This window comes from Xiphophorus couchianus, chromosome 5 (genome assembly GCF_001444195.1).
Source record: "Xiphophorus couchianus chromosome 5, X_couchianus-1.0, whole genome shotgun sequence".
Lineage (NCBI taxonomy): Eukaryota > Metazoa > Chordata > Actinopteri > Cyprinodontiformes > Poeciliidae > Xiphophorus > Xiphophorus couchianus.
Genome location: NC_040232.1, coordinates 662557 through 680437, shown reverse-complemented (window position 1 = coordinate 680437; position 17881 = coordinate 662557). Strand labels below are relative to the sequence as shown.

Sequence of the window (17881 nt, the reverse complement as noted above, 5' to 3'; positions counted from 1 at the left end):
AAAAGGAGGAGGAGGAGAAGGAGAAGGAGGAAGAAAAGGAGGAGGAGGAGGAAGAAAAGGAGAAGGAAAAGGAGGAGGAGGAGGAGGAAGAAAAGGAGGAGGAGGAGGAAAAGGAGGAGGAGGAGAAGGAGAAGGAGGAAGAAAAGGAGGAGGAGGAGGAAGAAAAGGAGAAGGAAAAGGAGGAGGAGGAGGAGGAAGAAAAGGAGGAGGAGGAGGAAAAGGAGGAGGAGGAGGAGGAAGAAAAGGAGGAGGAGCAGGAAAAGGAGGAGGAGGAGGAGGAAGAAAAGGAAGAGGAGAAGGAAAGGAGGAGGAGGAGGAGGAGGAGGAGGAGGAGGAGGAGGAAGAAAAGGAAGAGGAGAAGGAAAGGAGGAGGAGGAGGAGGAGGAGGAGGAGGAGGAGGAGGAGGAGGAGGAGATATTTAGCTCCAAATAAATTCACTTGGTGATAACCAGAAGTGGACTACCAAAATAAAAGCTTCTTCCTCTGAACTTCTTTCTAAATATGAACTCACGGCGTTTCCATCACTTCTCTTCTTCTTTTGTTTCATCTTTATGACTAAATAACTCAAATCATTTCTGTTAATGTTTGATTGTGTAACTTTAAACTAAATAAAAACTCCACAGATGAATATTGTCCACTCAGATTTTAATTTTTACAGATCAGTGTTTGCTCAAACAGAAACTTTCTCCTGAGTATAAAGAACAGTAAATATAAAAAATGCTACAGAAAGGATTTCTTCCTGGTAAATATAAATCATCAGTTATTACATTGTGCTGATCAGTACATAATGAAAATAGTTACAATATTTATTAAAATAAGAACAGAGAAGATCAGCGATTCTGCCTGAGAAATGAAAAATAAAACATGAAAACTAAACAGCAGGAAATGCTTTAACGTTAAAGTCTCCGGACTCTGGCGCCCCCTGTGGCCACCACTGGTCACTGCAGCTACATCAGAAACCCTGATTTTCTGTTTTCCTGTTTTTAATGGCAGCTGTGAGCCAAACGGTTTCCATCCCGGAAGCGGGTTTCCATGGCAACCAGATGACGTTCCTCCTGGACGCTGAGCTGTTTTCTTTTCGGGGACAGTTAAACATTAAACAGTTCATAAAATCAAGTTTTCTACAAACTTTGTATCTTGAAAATGTTCAGAAAAGATTCGATAAATGGTTTGAGTTTCTGTTCTCCTGGTTTTCCTGCAGCACCTGAACTCATCACAGAACCTGAGAAAAAGCTCCAATCAGCTGCTTCCGGTAAAACGGATCAATGTTTATGAAGATCCAGAACCGGGTCGTCGGTTCTGGTCCTGGAAGAATCTTATAAACTAACAACACAAAGTTTAAAAGGAATTTTTAGGGGTTTTTTTGCTGTTAATTAAAACATCATATTAGTCCTACATAAATTAATTATCTGGTTATTTGATTGTTTCTTCTGTTAGGAAACTCGTTAACTGAAAAACAAAACTTAAAAACATATTCCAGAGCAACAAAAACAACCAAAAGTGTTTTTGTTTGTTTGTTGTTGTTGTTGTTGCTCAGAGATTCTGTTGTTTTTCAACAAAATGTCAATACTTTCCTTTTCATGTTCTGTATTTTGGCAATTTTCTGACACATTTCTAAAGTTGTGGCTCCACATTTTGGTCCCCAGGGGCAGATCTAGTGATTCTGGGGCCCGGGGCGAAACAGGCCCCAAAAACACACCGACTTCGTTCATCCAGTAAATGACTGCAGGTGGTTGTGTTTTTTACAGTACATAAAAGTGATCATGTTTCATATCCTACTTTACCATAACAAGCATATTTGTGTCTTTATATAAAACATTTATGGAGATACATTTTCCATTGATCTTCAGTTCATCAGTGATTCAAATTATTTTTTAAATAAACTTTAGTAAATCACTAATAATAACATGATGTTCCAATGCTTTTTATTTACTTCTGAATAAATAGTTAGTTACTGTCTAACTATTATAATTATGATAAATTTGTTTGTCTTGGCACCCCGGGCCCCTGGCACCCTGGGCCCCTGGCACCCTGGGCCCCTGGCACCCTGGGCCCCTGGCACCCCGGGCCCCTGGCACCCTGGGCCCCTGGCACCCTGGGCCCCTGGCCCCTGGTAGTTTGAGGCTGAGGGCATTTCCCTGCTTTAGTTGAAGAGTAAACTGACCTCAATTAATCTCTAATTAGGCAACTTTTCCAACTTTGGCATGTCCTTATATGGCCGTATGTTCCCACCCCTTAGCCAATCAGAAGCAGGCGGACGGCAGCCTTAAAGGGCCAGGCACTGGACCGCGTGTTGCAGGAGCAGATTGAGTCCAGAACCAGCAGTTCAGACAAATAAAAACTTAACTGGACCCAGGAGAAATGAATCATGGAAAGTTATTTTGTTCTTGATTATAATAAACAGTGAGCCAGTTGGCCCAGTTGGCCCAGTCGGTCCAGTTGGTCCAGTTGGCCCAGTTGGTCACCTTTAACCAGTCTGAATTATTAGAGTCCAAGCAGCCAATCAGAGCAGAGCTTCTCCGCCGCCTGCAGGCCTGATGGATGCTGATGAGGAGGAAAACGTCAGGCAGCAGCTTTGGTCTCCCATTCCTGTAGAGAAAAATAAAACCATCAGTTAGAAATCATCTCATGTTATTCATGGAAACTTGTTTCGTTCACCAACATAAAACCGTTTCTGGATTATCAAACGCTTCGAATGTTTTAAAGGAAGAGGAAACAACATGATGAGTCAACAGCCAGACTGTGTGTTAAGGTTCTGCTAACAGGAGTTAGCATATCAGTATCATCTCAATGCTAACACGTGGCAGCTAACGCTAATGGAAGTATCCACATTTCTAAGGAAGCTCCATGAATGGTCAGAAAAACTCTGGAAAATGAACTTTGATCCAATCTGAGGCTTGAAGAGCCTGAAGACTAAAAATAGAAACATGTTTGATTTTCATCTCAATTTATTCAATAAGTTAGCAGCAAAACAAGGCCAATATGGTTTTTGATTCAATTGAGATTCATTAATTACAGAACCTGAAATGAAGTCGATTAAAACTGTTAATTGAGTCCCACCGGGAGATTTAAAAGATTTCCTCTAGAAAGATCTTTACAGCAGGATTCAAACGGTTTGTTCAGAATGAAACATGGCGGCTGGTTGACATGTCTGAAATGAACCAGTTCTCTGTCCCACCTTCTTCCTCTGGAAAACCTTCCCGTGTTCGATGAAGAGCGCAGAAGGAGCTCGTCTCAGCGAGTTCTTGGCCGAGGCCGTCCGCCGCAGCAGAGGGTTCAGGAAGCCCGCCTGGACCGGAGCAGACCGGGTCAGAGGTCAGAGGTCGCAGGAGGCACCAGTAAAACCAGCAGGACCTCAGCAGGTGCAGCTCACCTGAGCGCGCTCAGTGCAGATGGCCAGAGACTGCCTGAAGGAGGTGCGCTTGTTTTGCTTCACAGCAGGTGCCAGGTTGGTTTCAGACCCGGTTCTCAGCTGCACCGCCGGCGTGTCGACCAGCTTCAGCTTCTGGACGTCGCGCTGCACCGCCGGCCCCATCCAGCCTGAAAAACCACACTTCACTTTACTCTATGAGTAAACCTCAAGGTCAGGGGTCAGAGGTCTCAAACTCCAGTCCTCAGAGCGTCCGGCAACTTTCAGGATGTTTTCGTCCTGATGGTCCGGTCGACCCGGTTCTACTGGAACCAAAACTTCATCGTCTGCTCCACCTCCAGCTCCTGTGGTTCTCTTTCTCTCTGCTCTGAGTCAAACCAACCTGTTCCCCTCCTGGCCTGTGGGGGCGCTGCACCAAGAAATACTGAAGGAAACGACACAAAAGCCTGTGAGAGCAACTTCCTTCTTCACCAGATGGAAACAAGATGGAGGCGTCAGATTTTAGTGTTGGAGGATTTCTCTTTAGTCTGCTAGCGCTAGGCTAGCACATTAGCTTTGATTGTATTTACCCAGAATGCCCTGTGCTGTAGTCCACTTCCTGCTTTTGCAGCGGTCTCCGGTCTGCTTGACGTTTACATTCAAACCGAACCAGAGTTCACTTCAACCGAACCCAGACTGAGGTTTGGAGGACCAGAGGTCAGAGGTCAATTAGCGTTTACACCTCACCAACCGGACCGGACTTTCACTAGGCAGATGGACTGGAGTTGGGTTAGCGTAAATCCCGTCTTATTACTGTGGGACCATAAACAGGAACATTTTTGAAGACCAATTTTGGGGGTTCGGCAAAGTTCCAGTGAAATGTAACGTAAAATTCAAGCTGCAGGAACAAAAATGACTAGTAATGCACATCAAACATGTTTTTCTAAGTAAACAAACTGTTGAGAAGTAAAACTAAAATTCAAATGTTGCTTAGATACGAGTTTTGTTCAGTCTGATCTAATCTCTGCTTCACCTTTACAAACATTTAAGGCTCTAAATAAAAAGGCTTTAATGAGTAACTGCTCTTAATAAAATTCCTCATAAACATTGATTTATTGAAATGGCTCCCAATACAAGTTATGTGGTATTTAAATTATAACTTGTTAAGTTGCTTTATTTTTAAGCCTTTTTTTAGTTTTGCCATGTCCTGCTGCTTTTCATATTGATATTATTTAAATGCCAATGTTTCTTCAAAGATTCTTTTGGGGGGGACAATGCTAGACTTTTCCTATATTGGGGGGGTCCGGACCCCCCGACTCCCCCGGGGTTTACACCTCTGCTTAGACGTCTCTCTGCTTCTCCTGGCTAAAACATTAGCTCATTAGCAGAGCTCCGTAAAGCTGGACTGCATGCTAGCAGGGCAGTTTCATCGTTTCCTTCAGCCTGTGGGACAAGAGACACGTCTGAAAGTTGCAGGACTCTGGAGGGGTGCAGTCTGAGACCACTGATCTAGAGTCAGATAATTCATCCTGAAGGTTTGGTCCAAGTCTGACTCACTGCTGCTGCTCAGCACCGTGTTGCTGTAGGTCACCGATTCTCTGGACGACACTGAGTTACGGTGAACTGAATCCTGAGAGCCGTGCCGCTGAAACACAAACAGGGATCAGCAGCGTCTACACAGACAGCACATCTTCCTCATCAAGTGCAGTGGGGATCGTCAGAAGAATGAATTCTGGTTTGTACCAGGGCTTTCTGTGGAGCGGCGTTGGAGTAGAGGGGCTGGCTGCTGGTGGTTCTGGTAAGGCAGAACGGGTCGTCCATGTAGGCGTTGGAGGTTGGGAACCGGCGCGTTTGCAACCCGCTGAGGAAATAAGAGCAAGATTTAAACTCAGAGAGAAGGAAGAGAGTGATGTCATGAAGGGATTTGCTGGTTTTAAGAAGTTTGTCCCACCTGAGGGCGCCACCTGTGTTCTCTTGAGTCTTGTTGTCATGGTAACCACGACTGGCAGCTCCGTCCTGCAGCAGCTTCAGCCAATTTTCTTTTTCCTCCAATGAGCTCACCTGAAGTGATGAAGGTTAGACAGAAAGACTTGATGATGAGGAACTAACCCGAGACACCGGAGCTCTGATCTGCCAACTCACCTCCAGCACGGCCACCTGGTCACCGAGCATGCTCAGTGTGATCCTGTAGGAGCGGTCTGGGTCGTCTCTGACCTCACAGCCTCGGAGCTGGACCGTGTACTGAGGCGACCGCTTCACCTCTTCCTCCTCGTCTTTCTCCATCTCCTCTCCGAACATGTTGAGGACGCCGTCCTCCACCTGACACTGTAAACTCTGCCACTGGCAGTTCATCAGGACGTTCAGGAACCCTGCAGGTTCACAACACCAAACGTCATCAACCGGCATTTACTGCAAACACCTTCAGTCTGCGGCTCCCTCCTCCAGTTTGGGGTCAATAACAGCTTCTCTGTTCCTACATCCTGGTGTTTCTGGTGGTCTTTCTTCTACACCTACCACTGCTGCTCCACTGGGATCCAGCCAGAGAGTCGCCACCTGTCCATCAGTCTGGACCATTTCCTGATCATTCCCAGCTACTCTTGTGGTGTCTCCCATTGGGGGGATGCTGTGGCAACCCTGATGGTGAAGACCTCAACCGAGACTAATTTATTATAACCGGCTAAGTATCCAGGCTTGACAGATTTATTTCCCCTTCAGAAAGTACAATAGTTCTGCTTTTTCCCAAACAGATGTGAAGTTTCAGTACCTTTGTCTCTGTTGAGGCTGCAGTAAGTTGAAGGTTTCTCCTCATCAGAGTCAGTAAGAACTGCACTGGACTGAAGACACAACAGCAAAAACATTTTCACTTAGAGAGTTCACATGTTTGATTCCCATTAGTAAAGATGTTTTCTTAAGGTTTTTCCTGGTTTTCAGAGTTTAAAAACTTCCCATCTGGAGGTTCTTCACTGCACCAGGAGAACCTGGGTGTGTTTCTTACCCTGCAGGACAATCGCAGATCAGATTTACTCAGAGAGGAGAAGCTCTGAGATTCCACTTCACCTCCAGCGCTCACCTCCTCTATCACCTTCAAACAGGAAATACAGTGAAATGACTTCACATCAGGAACAGCTCGTCCGTGAATGTTGCTGGTCACCAGTCCAGGGTTTATAGGTTGGTTCAGGCTGAAAGGTGTTTGGTGAACTGCTGACCTTCCTCCACTCATCCGCCTGCTGGAAGCTGCTGTAGCCCAGAACCAGAGACTCAGAGCCCACTGGGACCAGTTTGAGCTGGTGCTGGATCTTAGCGCTGCTCTTCGACTTGTAGACAATCTGACAGCCGTGAAGGTTCAACTCCAGCTGGGGCAGCAGATCCCGAGCAAATTTATAGCACTGGTGGAGACAAAGTTACAGAGTGACTGACTGTCTGTCTGTCTGTCTGTCTGTCTGTCTGACTGTCTGTCTGTCTGTCCGTCTCTCCATCCATCCATCCATCCATCCATCCATCCATCCATCCAACTTCCTGTTCTTGGTTCTGATACTTCCACAGATAAATTATCTTGAACCAGTAGAATTCATGGTTATACTGGCAGAAACAAAGTGGGAAAACAATCGCAGTCGCTCCGTTCAGGACTTCTGTCCCTCACTAAAGATGGCTGCCAAGGCGCCTCAACCTGGTCAGGTGACGTAGCATCAATAACTCCACAGAACGCCATGAGGGACAACGCAGAATAACCGAACCAGAACCAAAGTGTTCAACGGTCTGGATGAGGCTCCGGGTCTCAGCAGCAGCCTCTAGTGGAGATTACAGGCGCTGCAGCTGCGGGGTGTGTGTTTCCTCCTCTTCCTCACCAGCAGCATGTCGTTCTTGATGATGAAGAGCTGCTTGCTCCACTGTCCGAGCCACTTCCTCCTCCACAGGTACCCACAGAGCCGGGACTCCGGCGTGGGCCGCAGACTGATCTGGGAGGTGCTCCACTGGATGTAGTGAGCTCTGTCCTTCACAAGGCCGCCTCCTTCATCCTCATCATCGTTTTCCTCACCGTATGATTCGTAGTGACTGCTCTCTGACTCCGGCCTCTCTGGAGGAAGGAAACATTTCCTGTTCAGTGGCTTTAGACCCGCTGAGGTTCCTCTGCTGTGTCTGCGGTACCTGTGTTGGTTTCAGACGCTACGTAAGGTTCTGCTTCCTCGTACGTGTCCTCTTCATCGTCACCGCCAAGCCCACCTGGAGGATGAGGAGGGACGGTGGGGCCCTGCAAACAGTCATTCATATGCTGAGCACAGGTCCGCTAATCCGCTGATAGCGGAGCTAATTCTTCTTACAGCGCTTTGCTCATTTAGCTAACGTTTAGCGCACTTAGCTTCCACTAAATATTGTTTCATGGATGAATTATGGAGCGCTAATTTACCTCGCTATAAGTAAACTTCCAGTTGAATGAAGTTCAACATCTGTGCTGAAGTTTTGATCGTTGATTGATAAAAATAAAATTCAAATTGTTTATATCCATGCTCTTATTTTGAAGTGGACTATTCTGTTTCCTCTCATCGTGGTTTTCCCCCAAAAACTTTAATTAAAACAAGAAATATTCAGTAACAAAATAAAGCAGACATTAAAGGATACGACATGAATATAAATATAATATCAAACTTTATAAAACATGTAAATTATGATCTCAAAATTAAATTGATGCTGGAAGGTTTTATTAGCTACTTTGAGCTCCACCAGATAAAATCTCAGTAAATCTAAAGTTACAAGGTGTGAATACTGCAAAGCTCTGTGAACACTGCTGAGATTTTGATCTTATCGTGTGTGTGTGTGTGTGTGTGTGTGTGTGTGTTTTCTGTCCATCACGTAGACCAGATGCTAATCTGCCGCCATCAGCGGCGCTTCCTCCCCCTGCAGGTGCGTCAGCCAATGGCAGCGCGGCGCGGCGGCCTCCCGTGTAAACAGAGCGCTTCCTGTGCCTCCCTCACACACACCCGGTCACCCCGCCGTCTCCTCCCAAACCTCCGGAGGCCCCAGTCTGTCATTACTGACCCACATCACAGGCGCTGGATCCCCATCTAAAAACAAACTTTTTTCCCTCCGCCCAGTTTTCCTTTGAGCTCCTCTCTGAGGTCGGGGAGCGAGGAGGTTTGGTTAGACTCTGACCTGCCGTGATGGGATGATGACCCTTTTTCCTTACCGCTGATTAACGATGCTCCTGTGTTGCCATGGTTACCGTATGATGGGAAACAGGAGGTTTCGTCGAGGTTCTCTAAACCTCCACTGCAGGATTTCTGGAGACTTTCACAGTTTTTCTTTGGATTCTTTTCCTTTAAATCAGTTTTTTTGACAACCCTTGAGGTGAAACCAGTTTGCCCAGTTTGCCCAGTGATGTTTGCTCACCCCGCTCTTCATCCAGTCCGACGGGTCCTGATGTGAGATCAGCTCTGACGACCAAACTGCATCTGGAAACAACCAAACATGGAGCAAACATTGGATCTGAGGTCAGAGAGGGAAGGCGACGCCGCAGCGTACCTGTCCCAGGTGAGTCATCCAGCTCGTTGCCTAGCGACAACGATGGACAGCTCATCACCATGTACTCAGCATCTTCCACTGCAAACACAAGAAACCATTCAACTGTACATCAGCTTCACACATGAAGAAACTAAATGTTTCCATCACATTAATATTTCCTAGACGATAAAAGCTCAGATGAATCTGTTGAAGCGGTGAACATGTTTCAAGTCCAGCCTGTTCTCTCCGTCCATTCTTTGGACCAAACAGGAAGTGGAACTGGGTGAACCAGGAAGTGATCAGCAGGTCCCTACCTGGAGCGTCAGGTGTCTGCAGTTTGAACAGCAGCTCTGAGATCGACTTCTTCTGCGCCTGAGCGATGTAGCTCAGGTTCTCCGAGTCGAGAACCGACAGGAACGTCTGCAGATCCCAGATCAGCTTCACCAGAACTGAACACAGCAGGGAGAGAGGAGCAGTGGGCGAGTTAATGAACGAGTCAGTCATTCCACAGTTTCTGAGTCAGTTTCTGAACAAGCCAGGTAATGAGCGAGTCAGTAACTGAACGAGTCATTCATCGGGAAGCTGAACGAGTCAGTAACTCAACGAGTCATTCATCGGGAAGCTGAACGAGTCAGTAACTGAACGAGTCATTCATCAGGAAGCTGAACGAGTCAGTAACTGAACGAGTCATTCATCAGGAAGCTGAACGAGTCAGTCTCTAGTCCGTTTCCCTCGTTGCCGCCATGTTTGGAGCCACAGAGAAGTTCAGACATCCGGCAGCTCAGACGTTGCCTCTGCCTTTCTCCAGTCCACAGTTGAGGCAACGGTTGCCTGAGTTGCGGTGACTCATGTCTGATCTGAGCCTGTCCTTATCTGAAACAGACTCTCTGTCTGTTTGCTCTCCTTCACTTCCTTAATGTTTAACTGTTTCCATCATTCCAGCAGCTTTGCATCATGAACCAGATTCAGCTTCATTTCATAAGCAGCTCTGACTTTAAACATCAGCTGGAAACAATAACGGTTATTAATAATCACAGATCTCATTAATCAGATGATCACATGACTGAAGCGTTTTTCTCTCTGTGAACGATGAACTTCAAGCAGCCGGTTGTTCGCCACGTTTTCCTCTGGTTTGACGCTCGGCTTGGAAAACTGGATAGAAAGCAGGAAAGTTTCTCCCATGATGCTTCAGCCCATCATGCAGCGGATCAGAGCAAACACACGGTGCTGCTAATGTTTAACCTCTGAAAGAAAAGCTTTAGCGCCTGATGTTTGTGCTGTTCAGTTGATAAGGTTTCAGAACCAGATAAATAATCAATGATCTGATCATTAAAACTCAATCAGAGACAAACTGGAAGAAATTGTCCTTCAGCATCAAATGTGGCCCTCCTGACTGAAGCATCCAAACTCATTTAGGGCCTTTATAATAACTGGAAATAAACTAAAATAAATTTTAGTTTGTATTGAAACTTTTGATTTTTATTTTTACTGCTGTAATCTCATGTTTTGTTTTGTGTTTTTGTCATTTGAAATGCTCTGTTGCTGAAATATGCTTTACAAATAAACTTAATGATTTTAATGGTTATTAACACAGTGACATTTATTAATACTTTATTTGTTAATTTATGGCATAAATGTTGAATTTTGTCTCCACGCAGCTCCGTAAGATAATCTGTCAGATAAAACTAGAGTTTTTGAGGGCAGCAGAAAAACATGTCAGATGTAATAAAAGATGAAAGATTAAAGTTTCAGAGCTTAGAAATGTTTAACCACAATAATTATTGATTCAGAACATAAATGTATTGTTGACATATAATTATCAGAAACAAGTTAGATGGGGTCTGGATTCATCAGTTTTATTTATTCTGCCACTGTAACTGATGTTTGATGTCATGTTTTATGTTTTCATCTTGTTGCTGAAACCTGCTTTATTTCTGCTCTGTAATAATACGGGTTCATGTCTGTCTGCAGATGTGTTGATTTGCTACAGGAGAGGCTCAGTATGTCTGTAAATATATTAAAATGTGATTTTATGTGTTTCTGGCTTTGAGCATCACAAACAAATGATCCTGTAAACTAAACCCGGTGATGGTTTAGTCTCTGAATAAATTAGATTAAAGCAGTTTTAGTGTTTGAGTCCTGCTGAGCGAAATGCTTCCCGTCCGTCTCATCCTCCTTCCATTCCTGCCTTTTTACAGGAATCTGAGGAGTTTGTGGCCTTTTGGGGGAAAATCATGAGAATAACATTTGCTGTGATGCAGATAAGGCTCATATGAATTATTTTCCAGGGAGCAATAAACAACCTAAACTATCCATCAGATCAGACATCTGCAGTACCACCTGCAGCCAGCGATGGCAGAATTCATTAGAGTGACAAGAAGAAAGCCAGAAGAAGTCCTGTTGACAGTTTTCTATAAGTTATGTAGGAGAGACAGTAGATATGATCAGAGAAGAACAAAACTGAATGTTTCAAAGCTGAACACAGATGCACTTCACATTTTTCAGATTTTCTTTGGAGTAAATTTAAATATTTAATTTTACTGTCACATAAAAAATAAACTAACTTTGTATTCATGTGATGCCTGCACTCCCAGGCTGCATCAGTCCCATGTATGTATTCAGCTGGTTTAGAGGACGGCGTGGTGGAGACCAGCTGTGGCCTCAATAAGTTCCGGTTCTGGTTCTGGTTCCGGTTCTGGTTGTGATTCTGGTAGAACCTTTACTTTCTGGTTTTATCTGAGCTTCATTGAGGCAAATGAGTCTTAAAGGGGCCAACTGGGCCGATCTCAGAGCCGTCCTGAACAATGGAGGTCTGTCCTGGAGTCCATTCATGGGGACAGACTGCGTCCATTCACGGCAGCGGCGTGGGAGACGGAGGTTAAATGTTGATCAACTCCTCTGCTGTTTCAGAGTACTGCTTATCAGGCCGCTGCTGCTTTAAACACCAAGCTGCACATACCTCACACACCCACAGCTCTGCAGCAACAACACGAGACACGAGGACGGCTGGACATGTCCAAAAACACTGGACAGGAGGACACGTCCAAACACATGGGACGCATCCAAAGACTCGGTGCTGCTTGTTGCACAGTGAAATATTAACAGCAATAATTTGGATTTTTTATCTCATCATAAGACAAAATAACATGGTTTTCATTCATTTGTAAATGTTCCAGTTTCAAACTAAATATTTAGTTTATTATTAACTATTTAGCTTGCAGCTAAATAGTTGCTAACTAAATGTTTACATAGGAAGCTAAATATTTAGCTTACAAATTAAATATTTAAGTCCAAACCATATCAGCTGACTAACTATACGTAGCTTACAGACAAAATGTTTAGATTGCTAACTACATATTTAGCGCATAAACTGAATATTGAGTTTGATAGCTAAGTATTTTGCTTGGAAATTAATATTTAGCTTATGTGCAAATGAAATATTTAGCTTCCCATCTAAATATTTTGATTACAAACAAAATATCCCTAAACTGAATACTTAGCTGGCTAACAAAACATTTAGTTCGCTACCTAATATTCAGCTTCACTACAAATTAAATATTTAGTTTGCTAGCAAAATATTTAGCTCACTAATTAACATTTATTTTCACTACAAATTAATTCCAAACTAAACTAAATATTTAACTTGCTAACTAGTATTTAGCTTTGCTACAAATTGAATATTTAGTTTGCTAACCAAATGTTTAGCTTGATAATTAAATATTTAGTTTGTTAGCTAATACATATCTTTACTAAAAATTAAACTTTCAGTTTGCTAACTAAATATTTGTTTACAAAGTGAATATTTAACACTCCATTTAAATATTTAATATGAACTGTGACATTTATAAATGAATGAACAACATGATGAAATTAAGACCTTGAAAAGCGACCCTTCCTGTTTTTTTCCTGTCTGACAGGCTGAACAAACCAGATTATTGCTGTTAATGTTTGACTCTAACTTCACAAAAGGCTCCAGTTCTGCTGGACAGAAGAACATTGGGATCTGTTGCTAAATGCTGCAATCTCACCATCAGCATCATTTCCTGTATCTGGATTCAAGCTGCACTGACCTAAAACTGACCCTTTCATATGAAAAACAATAACTTCACCACAAAATAACCGAGAACACAAACAGAGAACTGCGTGAAGAGCAAACTAAATCAGCTGCATCTGTGATTCTGGTCTCACACCAGCTGAGTTTTTCTCCTGGACCGGCTGTAGAACTGAGAGTCCGGCCGTTAAACCCTACAGCTCTGTTAAAACCAGCTGCTGTGGTTAAAACCCTCCTGGCTGTGGTTCATGGATCCAGAAACAAGTGGAGGTCCTCATCTATCTCACCATTAAAAGCCTCAGCTAAACTGCTCAACAATGGCTGCTGGTTTGCAGCTGCATGTGATCCAGATTCAGACAGATATGTCCAGGTCCGGTCCTCCAGAGCTCGCTCTCCTCGGCTTTAGCCACATCTTCCCCAGTTAGCAGATTGGCTCCCAGCTGGTCAGTCTTGTCAGTTGTTTCATGATTGTTTCTGTGTTTATTTGTGGCCTGAAGCCTGAAATCAAAGCAGAGAAAAACGGGCCTCAGCTGCTCCTTTGGTCGCAGCGTTTAGAAAAAGTAGTTTCAGCGGCGATGCCATGAGAACCAAACCCTGAAATTAGTCAGAAGATGTGATTCCTGCAAAACCCCCAAACATGTTGCATGTCTGTCCAGCTGTGTTTGTGGGGACTCGTGTATTTATATCCCTTATGGGGACACAGTGAATTATGGGGACATTTTGTGCTGATCAAACCTTCAAAGAAGAACTTAGGGGCTCGGAGTTGTCTTTTCGTGTTAGAATGACATTGATTCATGTTTGTTGAGATGAAATCGTGTGATTTTGGGACCTCAGATGTAAAGAAGTACAAACATGTGTGCAGCAGGGAGGGAGCCACTCTTTTTCATCTGCTGGAGAAAAAACTTTCCATTCATGTTTCTGAGCTGCTTCCAGGAGACACCAGTAGCTTATCTCCTCAATGTTCCTCAGCATTTAGTTTTCGTTTGATCTCCTGATGCCTCAGTGGGCTGGGTTAGCTCTTAATATGGGAATAACTGTTGGTTTGGATACCTTGAAGACACAAACACCCGGAAATCTGATGGATCTAAACGGCCTATTAGCCACGTCCCTGGAGACGTCGCGGGAGGAAGACGTGATGATGAAGAGCAGGAAGGAGGAGGAGGATGGAGGAGCAAGCAGGGGTGTTTCCGATTGTTAACATACCAGCAGCGCGATAAAGATTTCACAGTAGCAGGAGGACGGGCTGAAACACTGCCCCTATAGACAAACAGCTGCAGCTGCACAAAATACATGTCGCTGTTTCCATTTTGCTGATAAGAAACAAAACTGGTTCTTCACTCAGAGAGTGGTTCTGCTGTTTTTATTGGAAGCTAAATGAGTTATCAGCTTTGCTGTTTTTTTTTTTAAATCGGGTGCAAACAGCAGCAGAGGTTTTAAAATTTAATCCATGAAGATAAACGTAACTTTAAAGGCCTTTAGCCTAAATATTACAACATTTTTAAAGTGACTGTTTAAAAGTAATAACAACGGAGGAATTTATCATGTCTGTTTCAGTTCAGAAAAGACAAATAAAATAAAAATATTTAAATAGATTATTTTAACTGGCAGGAGAAAAATCCTCAAAAAAAAAACACCTGGAAAAGTGAATTAAATCAGCTGCTGGTCTCAAACCTTTTGGATGTAAAAGCTTGAACTGTTTATGAAAACGTTTTTAAAAATATTTCATTTTAACAGTCTAACACATTTTATCTGTAATTTTTAACACAAACAAATTAGAAAATATTTGCATTTACTAAAAAGTCATATTCAATCAATTAGAATATTATTGAAAATTTCATTTATTTCAGTTAATTAAAAAAGTCAAATACTGACTTGTTTTCATGATTATGATGATTTTCTGCTTACAGTTCATAAAAACAAAACATTTAGATTAGAAAATTACATGAGACCAATAAAAAACATTTTTAAAAATAGAAATGTGGATTTAATGGAAAGTATGTTTAACATCTTTTTACAGGTTGATATTTTCAAATGACACATTCAACCTGACAAATAAGCCTCATCAGATTGTAAGATTTTCATGTTTCTCTGTTTATGTTTGCTTTAGTTTTTATTTTTGATGTTAAAGTAGTAAAAACCTGTTTTCATAGTGTTCAAAACATTTAAAACCTGCATCAGTAATCTGATTTTCATAAAAATAAAGACAACTACATTTGACTCCATCGTTTCTTCCTCTTGCAGTTTCAGTGTTTTTATATTGACTCTTATGAGATATTTGGTATGGGTTGTATCAGTTTGTACACTTTGATAAATAAGGATCTAATAGTTTTCAATAAGCTGCAGATATTCTACATGAAAAAATGTCTTGATAATTTCATAAAAGATGCTGTGAATTGTTTTATTTCATCAGAAATCGTTACTATCGAGAAGTCGATAAAAACACTAAAAACTACATTATAGCTGCAGAATGGTGCTGATCATTCACCTTTTCTTCATCAGAAAGGTTTTATTGTCTTCATCGTCTCCTGCAGAATGTCTTCCATTCGTTTTTTGTTGATAATTTCAGGTGGTTTTCTATAATCTGATGTGGTGACATGACTCCATCTCCTCCAACCGGATTAGCGCAGCAGCATTATTATTTTTCATAACTTCAATCAGGAATCAGAACCACAACAGTGTACAATATAAAATATCTCAATAAATATTAAATTAAGCTAAATAATACAAGTGATTTGAGTCTTTTAAGGATCATTTTGACTGAGAGAAATGGATGGAAGTAGAGACTAAATGATAACAGGTTGTTATGGAAGAGGAAGAGAAGCTGACCTGCAGCAAACGTTAGATGAATATTTAACAGAATAATTAAAACTTTTGAGACTTTTTTTAAATGCTTGTTAAATTTGAAGCAGAAAAACAAATAAAGTAAACAAATAATACATAAATCCTGAAAATGTACTTAAAATATTTTATATATCTGAAAACAAACAGCTGTTTTAACTGAGCTGCTCTCTTATCTGGACTTAGATTCAGTCTGTCAGAGAAACAGTTAATGAATAGAATAGAATAGAATAGAATAGAATAGAATAGAATAGAAACAGCCTACATTGCCCTGTAAATTGCCTCGGTACCTTTCTGTTTGTCCATGTCTGTCGTCTCAGCAGCCCCTCATCTTCAGTCTCATCTCCGCTGGAAGAAAAACAGACGTCAGGTTTCCTCCTCCCTGAACTCCCTCTGTTGGCTCTGTGGGACGCACCGAGGTCTGACAGCTGAGTCCTGCCCTTCTGAGACCTGAACACACAGAGGAGGAGGGATTGTCCGTCTCTCTATGTGTTGGTCAGAGTGAAAAACAAGCAACCTTTGATTCTGATTTTGCTTCATATCTGTCTGTCTTTATCTACTCCCTTGTCTCCTTGGCTTCCTTTGAGACGTTCACGTCCCTCTCTGTATTTTAGACTCGGACGTGTTCCCTGTCCCCGGTTTTAGTTGTTCCCAGTCTGCGGTGGTTTCTTTCCATCTCCCAGCAGTTAAAAGTTAGAAGCCAGGTTCTGTGGCTGCGCTTCCAAAACCAGGAAAGCTTCCAGATGTTGTTCCTCTCATTCTCCCTGCTAATGTCTTAACATGTCCAACAGCACCGGGTCCAACTTCAGGTCCTTAGGTTCTCCTTCAGAGACAGTCCAGCAGCTGTACCCTCCTCTTCCTCAGCCTAACCTCTGGAATGTGGTTCATTGTCTTGGTGAAAACTAGATGAAAGTCCCAAGAAGAGACAATGTTGAAGGCTCTGCGTCAATGCTGCATCAGAGAGCCCACAGCATGATACCACCTCTTACCATCTCAGAGCCAGATGTCAACAACAGTAGACTCGTCCATCCAGCCGTACCTGTTGGAGCCACAGCATGAACGAACATCTCCAGTAAACAAGATCTCCGCAGGGTTAGAGAGTTAGCTGATACTAGCACCAAGAATGTCGCCGAATACATTTGAATCAAGTGTTTCCCAAGAAAAAAGTGATGCCAATCTCTTTAAGTAACAATACTAATCAAAACATGTAGTAAGATAATGTCCTTAAGTTATCTACCAGCTAGCACACAGCACTAACCTTAGCAAAAGGCACGATGCTACTGCTAACAAAACAACAGTCAAGACGCCATATCAGCACAATGAATGCATGTCACTCGTTCTTGAAGTGATTAACACAAACAAAAAGGAATTTCTCTACTGATGTGGAAACCTGGAAAAATAAAAAATGTAAACAGGCACTTAGAGGACGTTCTGATGTTAGGGAATTTTGTGGATTAACCAACAACCAAACATTTGACGTATTGACTTGTAGCTTTGGCATCCTTGAACATGTACGACCAAGTTGCTGAGACAATTAAAGATTGCAGAGTTGTGAAACTGGTTAGCTAGCCAGTTAGGTAGCTAGATCCTGGCTGAAACTCCTGCAGGTTTTTGATGGTTTCAGAATGTTTTCCTCTGCAGAATCTGCTCCTTTCTTCCAGTGTTTCTGTAGAAATCGTTACCAAATGTTTCAAAGTGAAACATTCATGTGTTTTCTGGAAAGACTGAGACCAAATGGGGGATGGAAGTCAACCCACCATGAGACATGGTGGTAGCAGCATCATTCTGTGGGAAGCTGGCCAGAGTTTTTTAAAAATCTGAATCAAGGGAAATCCTGGAAAACCTCTTATTGACCTGGCACTGGGGTCCAGCAGGACAGCAGAACATACAGTTAGAGATATTATGACATGGATTAGATCAGGTCAGAATGGCCTAATCAAAGTCCAAACCAAAATCTAAATGATTTTCTCATAAGAAGATAATTAGATTTGTAAACAATCCATAAAATATTTCTTTATGAAAAATATCTTTATATTCTTATTTTTGCTGGTCTGTTATAAATAAACTAATAAAATACATTAAAATCTTTAAAAATAAAAATATATGCAGATGTGTGAATTATCTCCCAGGTTCTGTAAGGATCTTTC

The 17881-nt window shown here is 42.5% G+C and overlaps 1 protein-coding gene across 2 annotated transcripts; it reads right to left on the bottom strand.

Annotated features, from left to right (window-relative positions):
• Window positions 1-498: 498 nt before the first annotated feature.
• LOC114144436 (actin filament-associated protein 1-like 2) lies at window positions 499-16584 on the bottom strand. 2 transcript variants are annotated; one of them, XM_028017246.1, is made up of 16 exons: window positions 16025-16584; window positions 9160-9294; window positions 8867-8944; window positions 8735-8796; window positions 7496-7598; window positions 7195-7424; window positions 6556-6735; window positions 6345-6431; window positions 6114-6183; window positions 5492-5718; window positions 5301-5410; window positions 5093-5210; window positions 4907-4994; window positions 3374-3540; window positions 3179-3289; window positions 499-2589 (listed from the first exon to the last, which is right to left on the bottom strand). In XM_028017246.1, the coding sequence occupies exons 1-16, from the start codon at window positions 16038-16040 to the stop codon at window positions 2563-2565; spliced, it is 1809 nt and encodes a 602-aa protein (XP_027873047.1). In that variant the 5' UTR covers window positions 16041-16584; the 3' UTR covers window positions 499-2562. The 2 variants fall into 2 exon arrangements, with proteins under 2 accessions (XP_027873047.1, XP_027873046.1); XM_028017245.1 differs by lacking the exon at window positions 16025-16584 and having other exon boundaries at window positions 9160-11343.
• Between the last annotated feature and the right edge of the window lie 1297 nt (window positions 16585-17881).

Excerpts from the sequence above, each read along its gene's own strand:
- LOC114144436 (XM_028017245.1), bottom strand. The coding sequence starts at position 9,349 with ATGACTGACTCGTTCATTAACTCGCCCACTGCTCCTCTCTCCCTGCTG. Across the intron at positions 8,797-8,866 it reads GGATGACTCACCTGGGACAG|ATGCAGTTTGGTCGTCAGAG; the intron begins GTACGCTGCGGC and ends GGTTGTTTCCAG. Across the intron at positions 7,425-7,495 it reads AGCGTCTGAAACCAACACAG|AGAGGCCGGAGTCAGAGAGC; the intron begins GTACCGCAGACA and ends TCCTTCCTCCAG.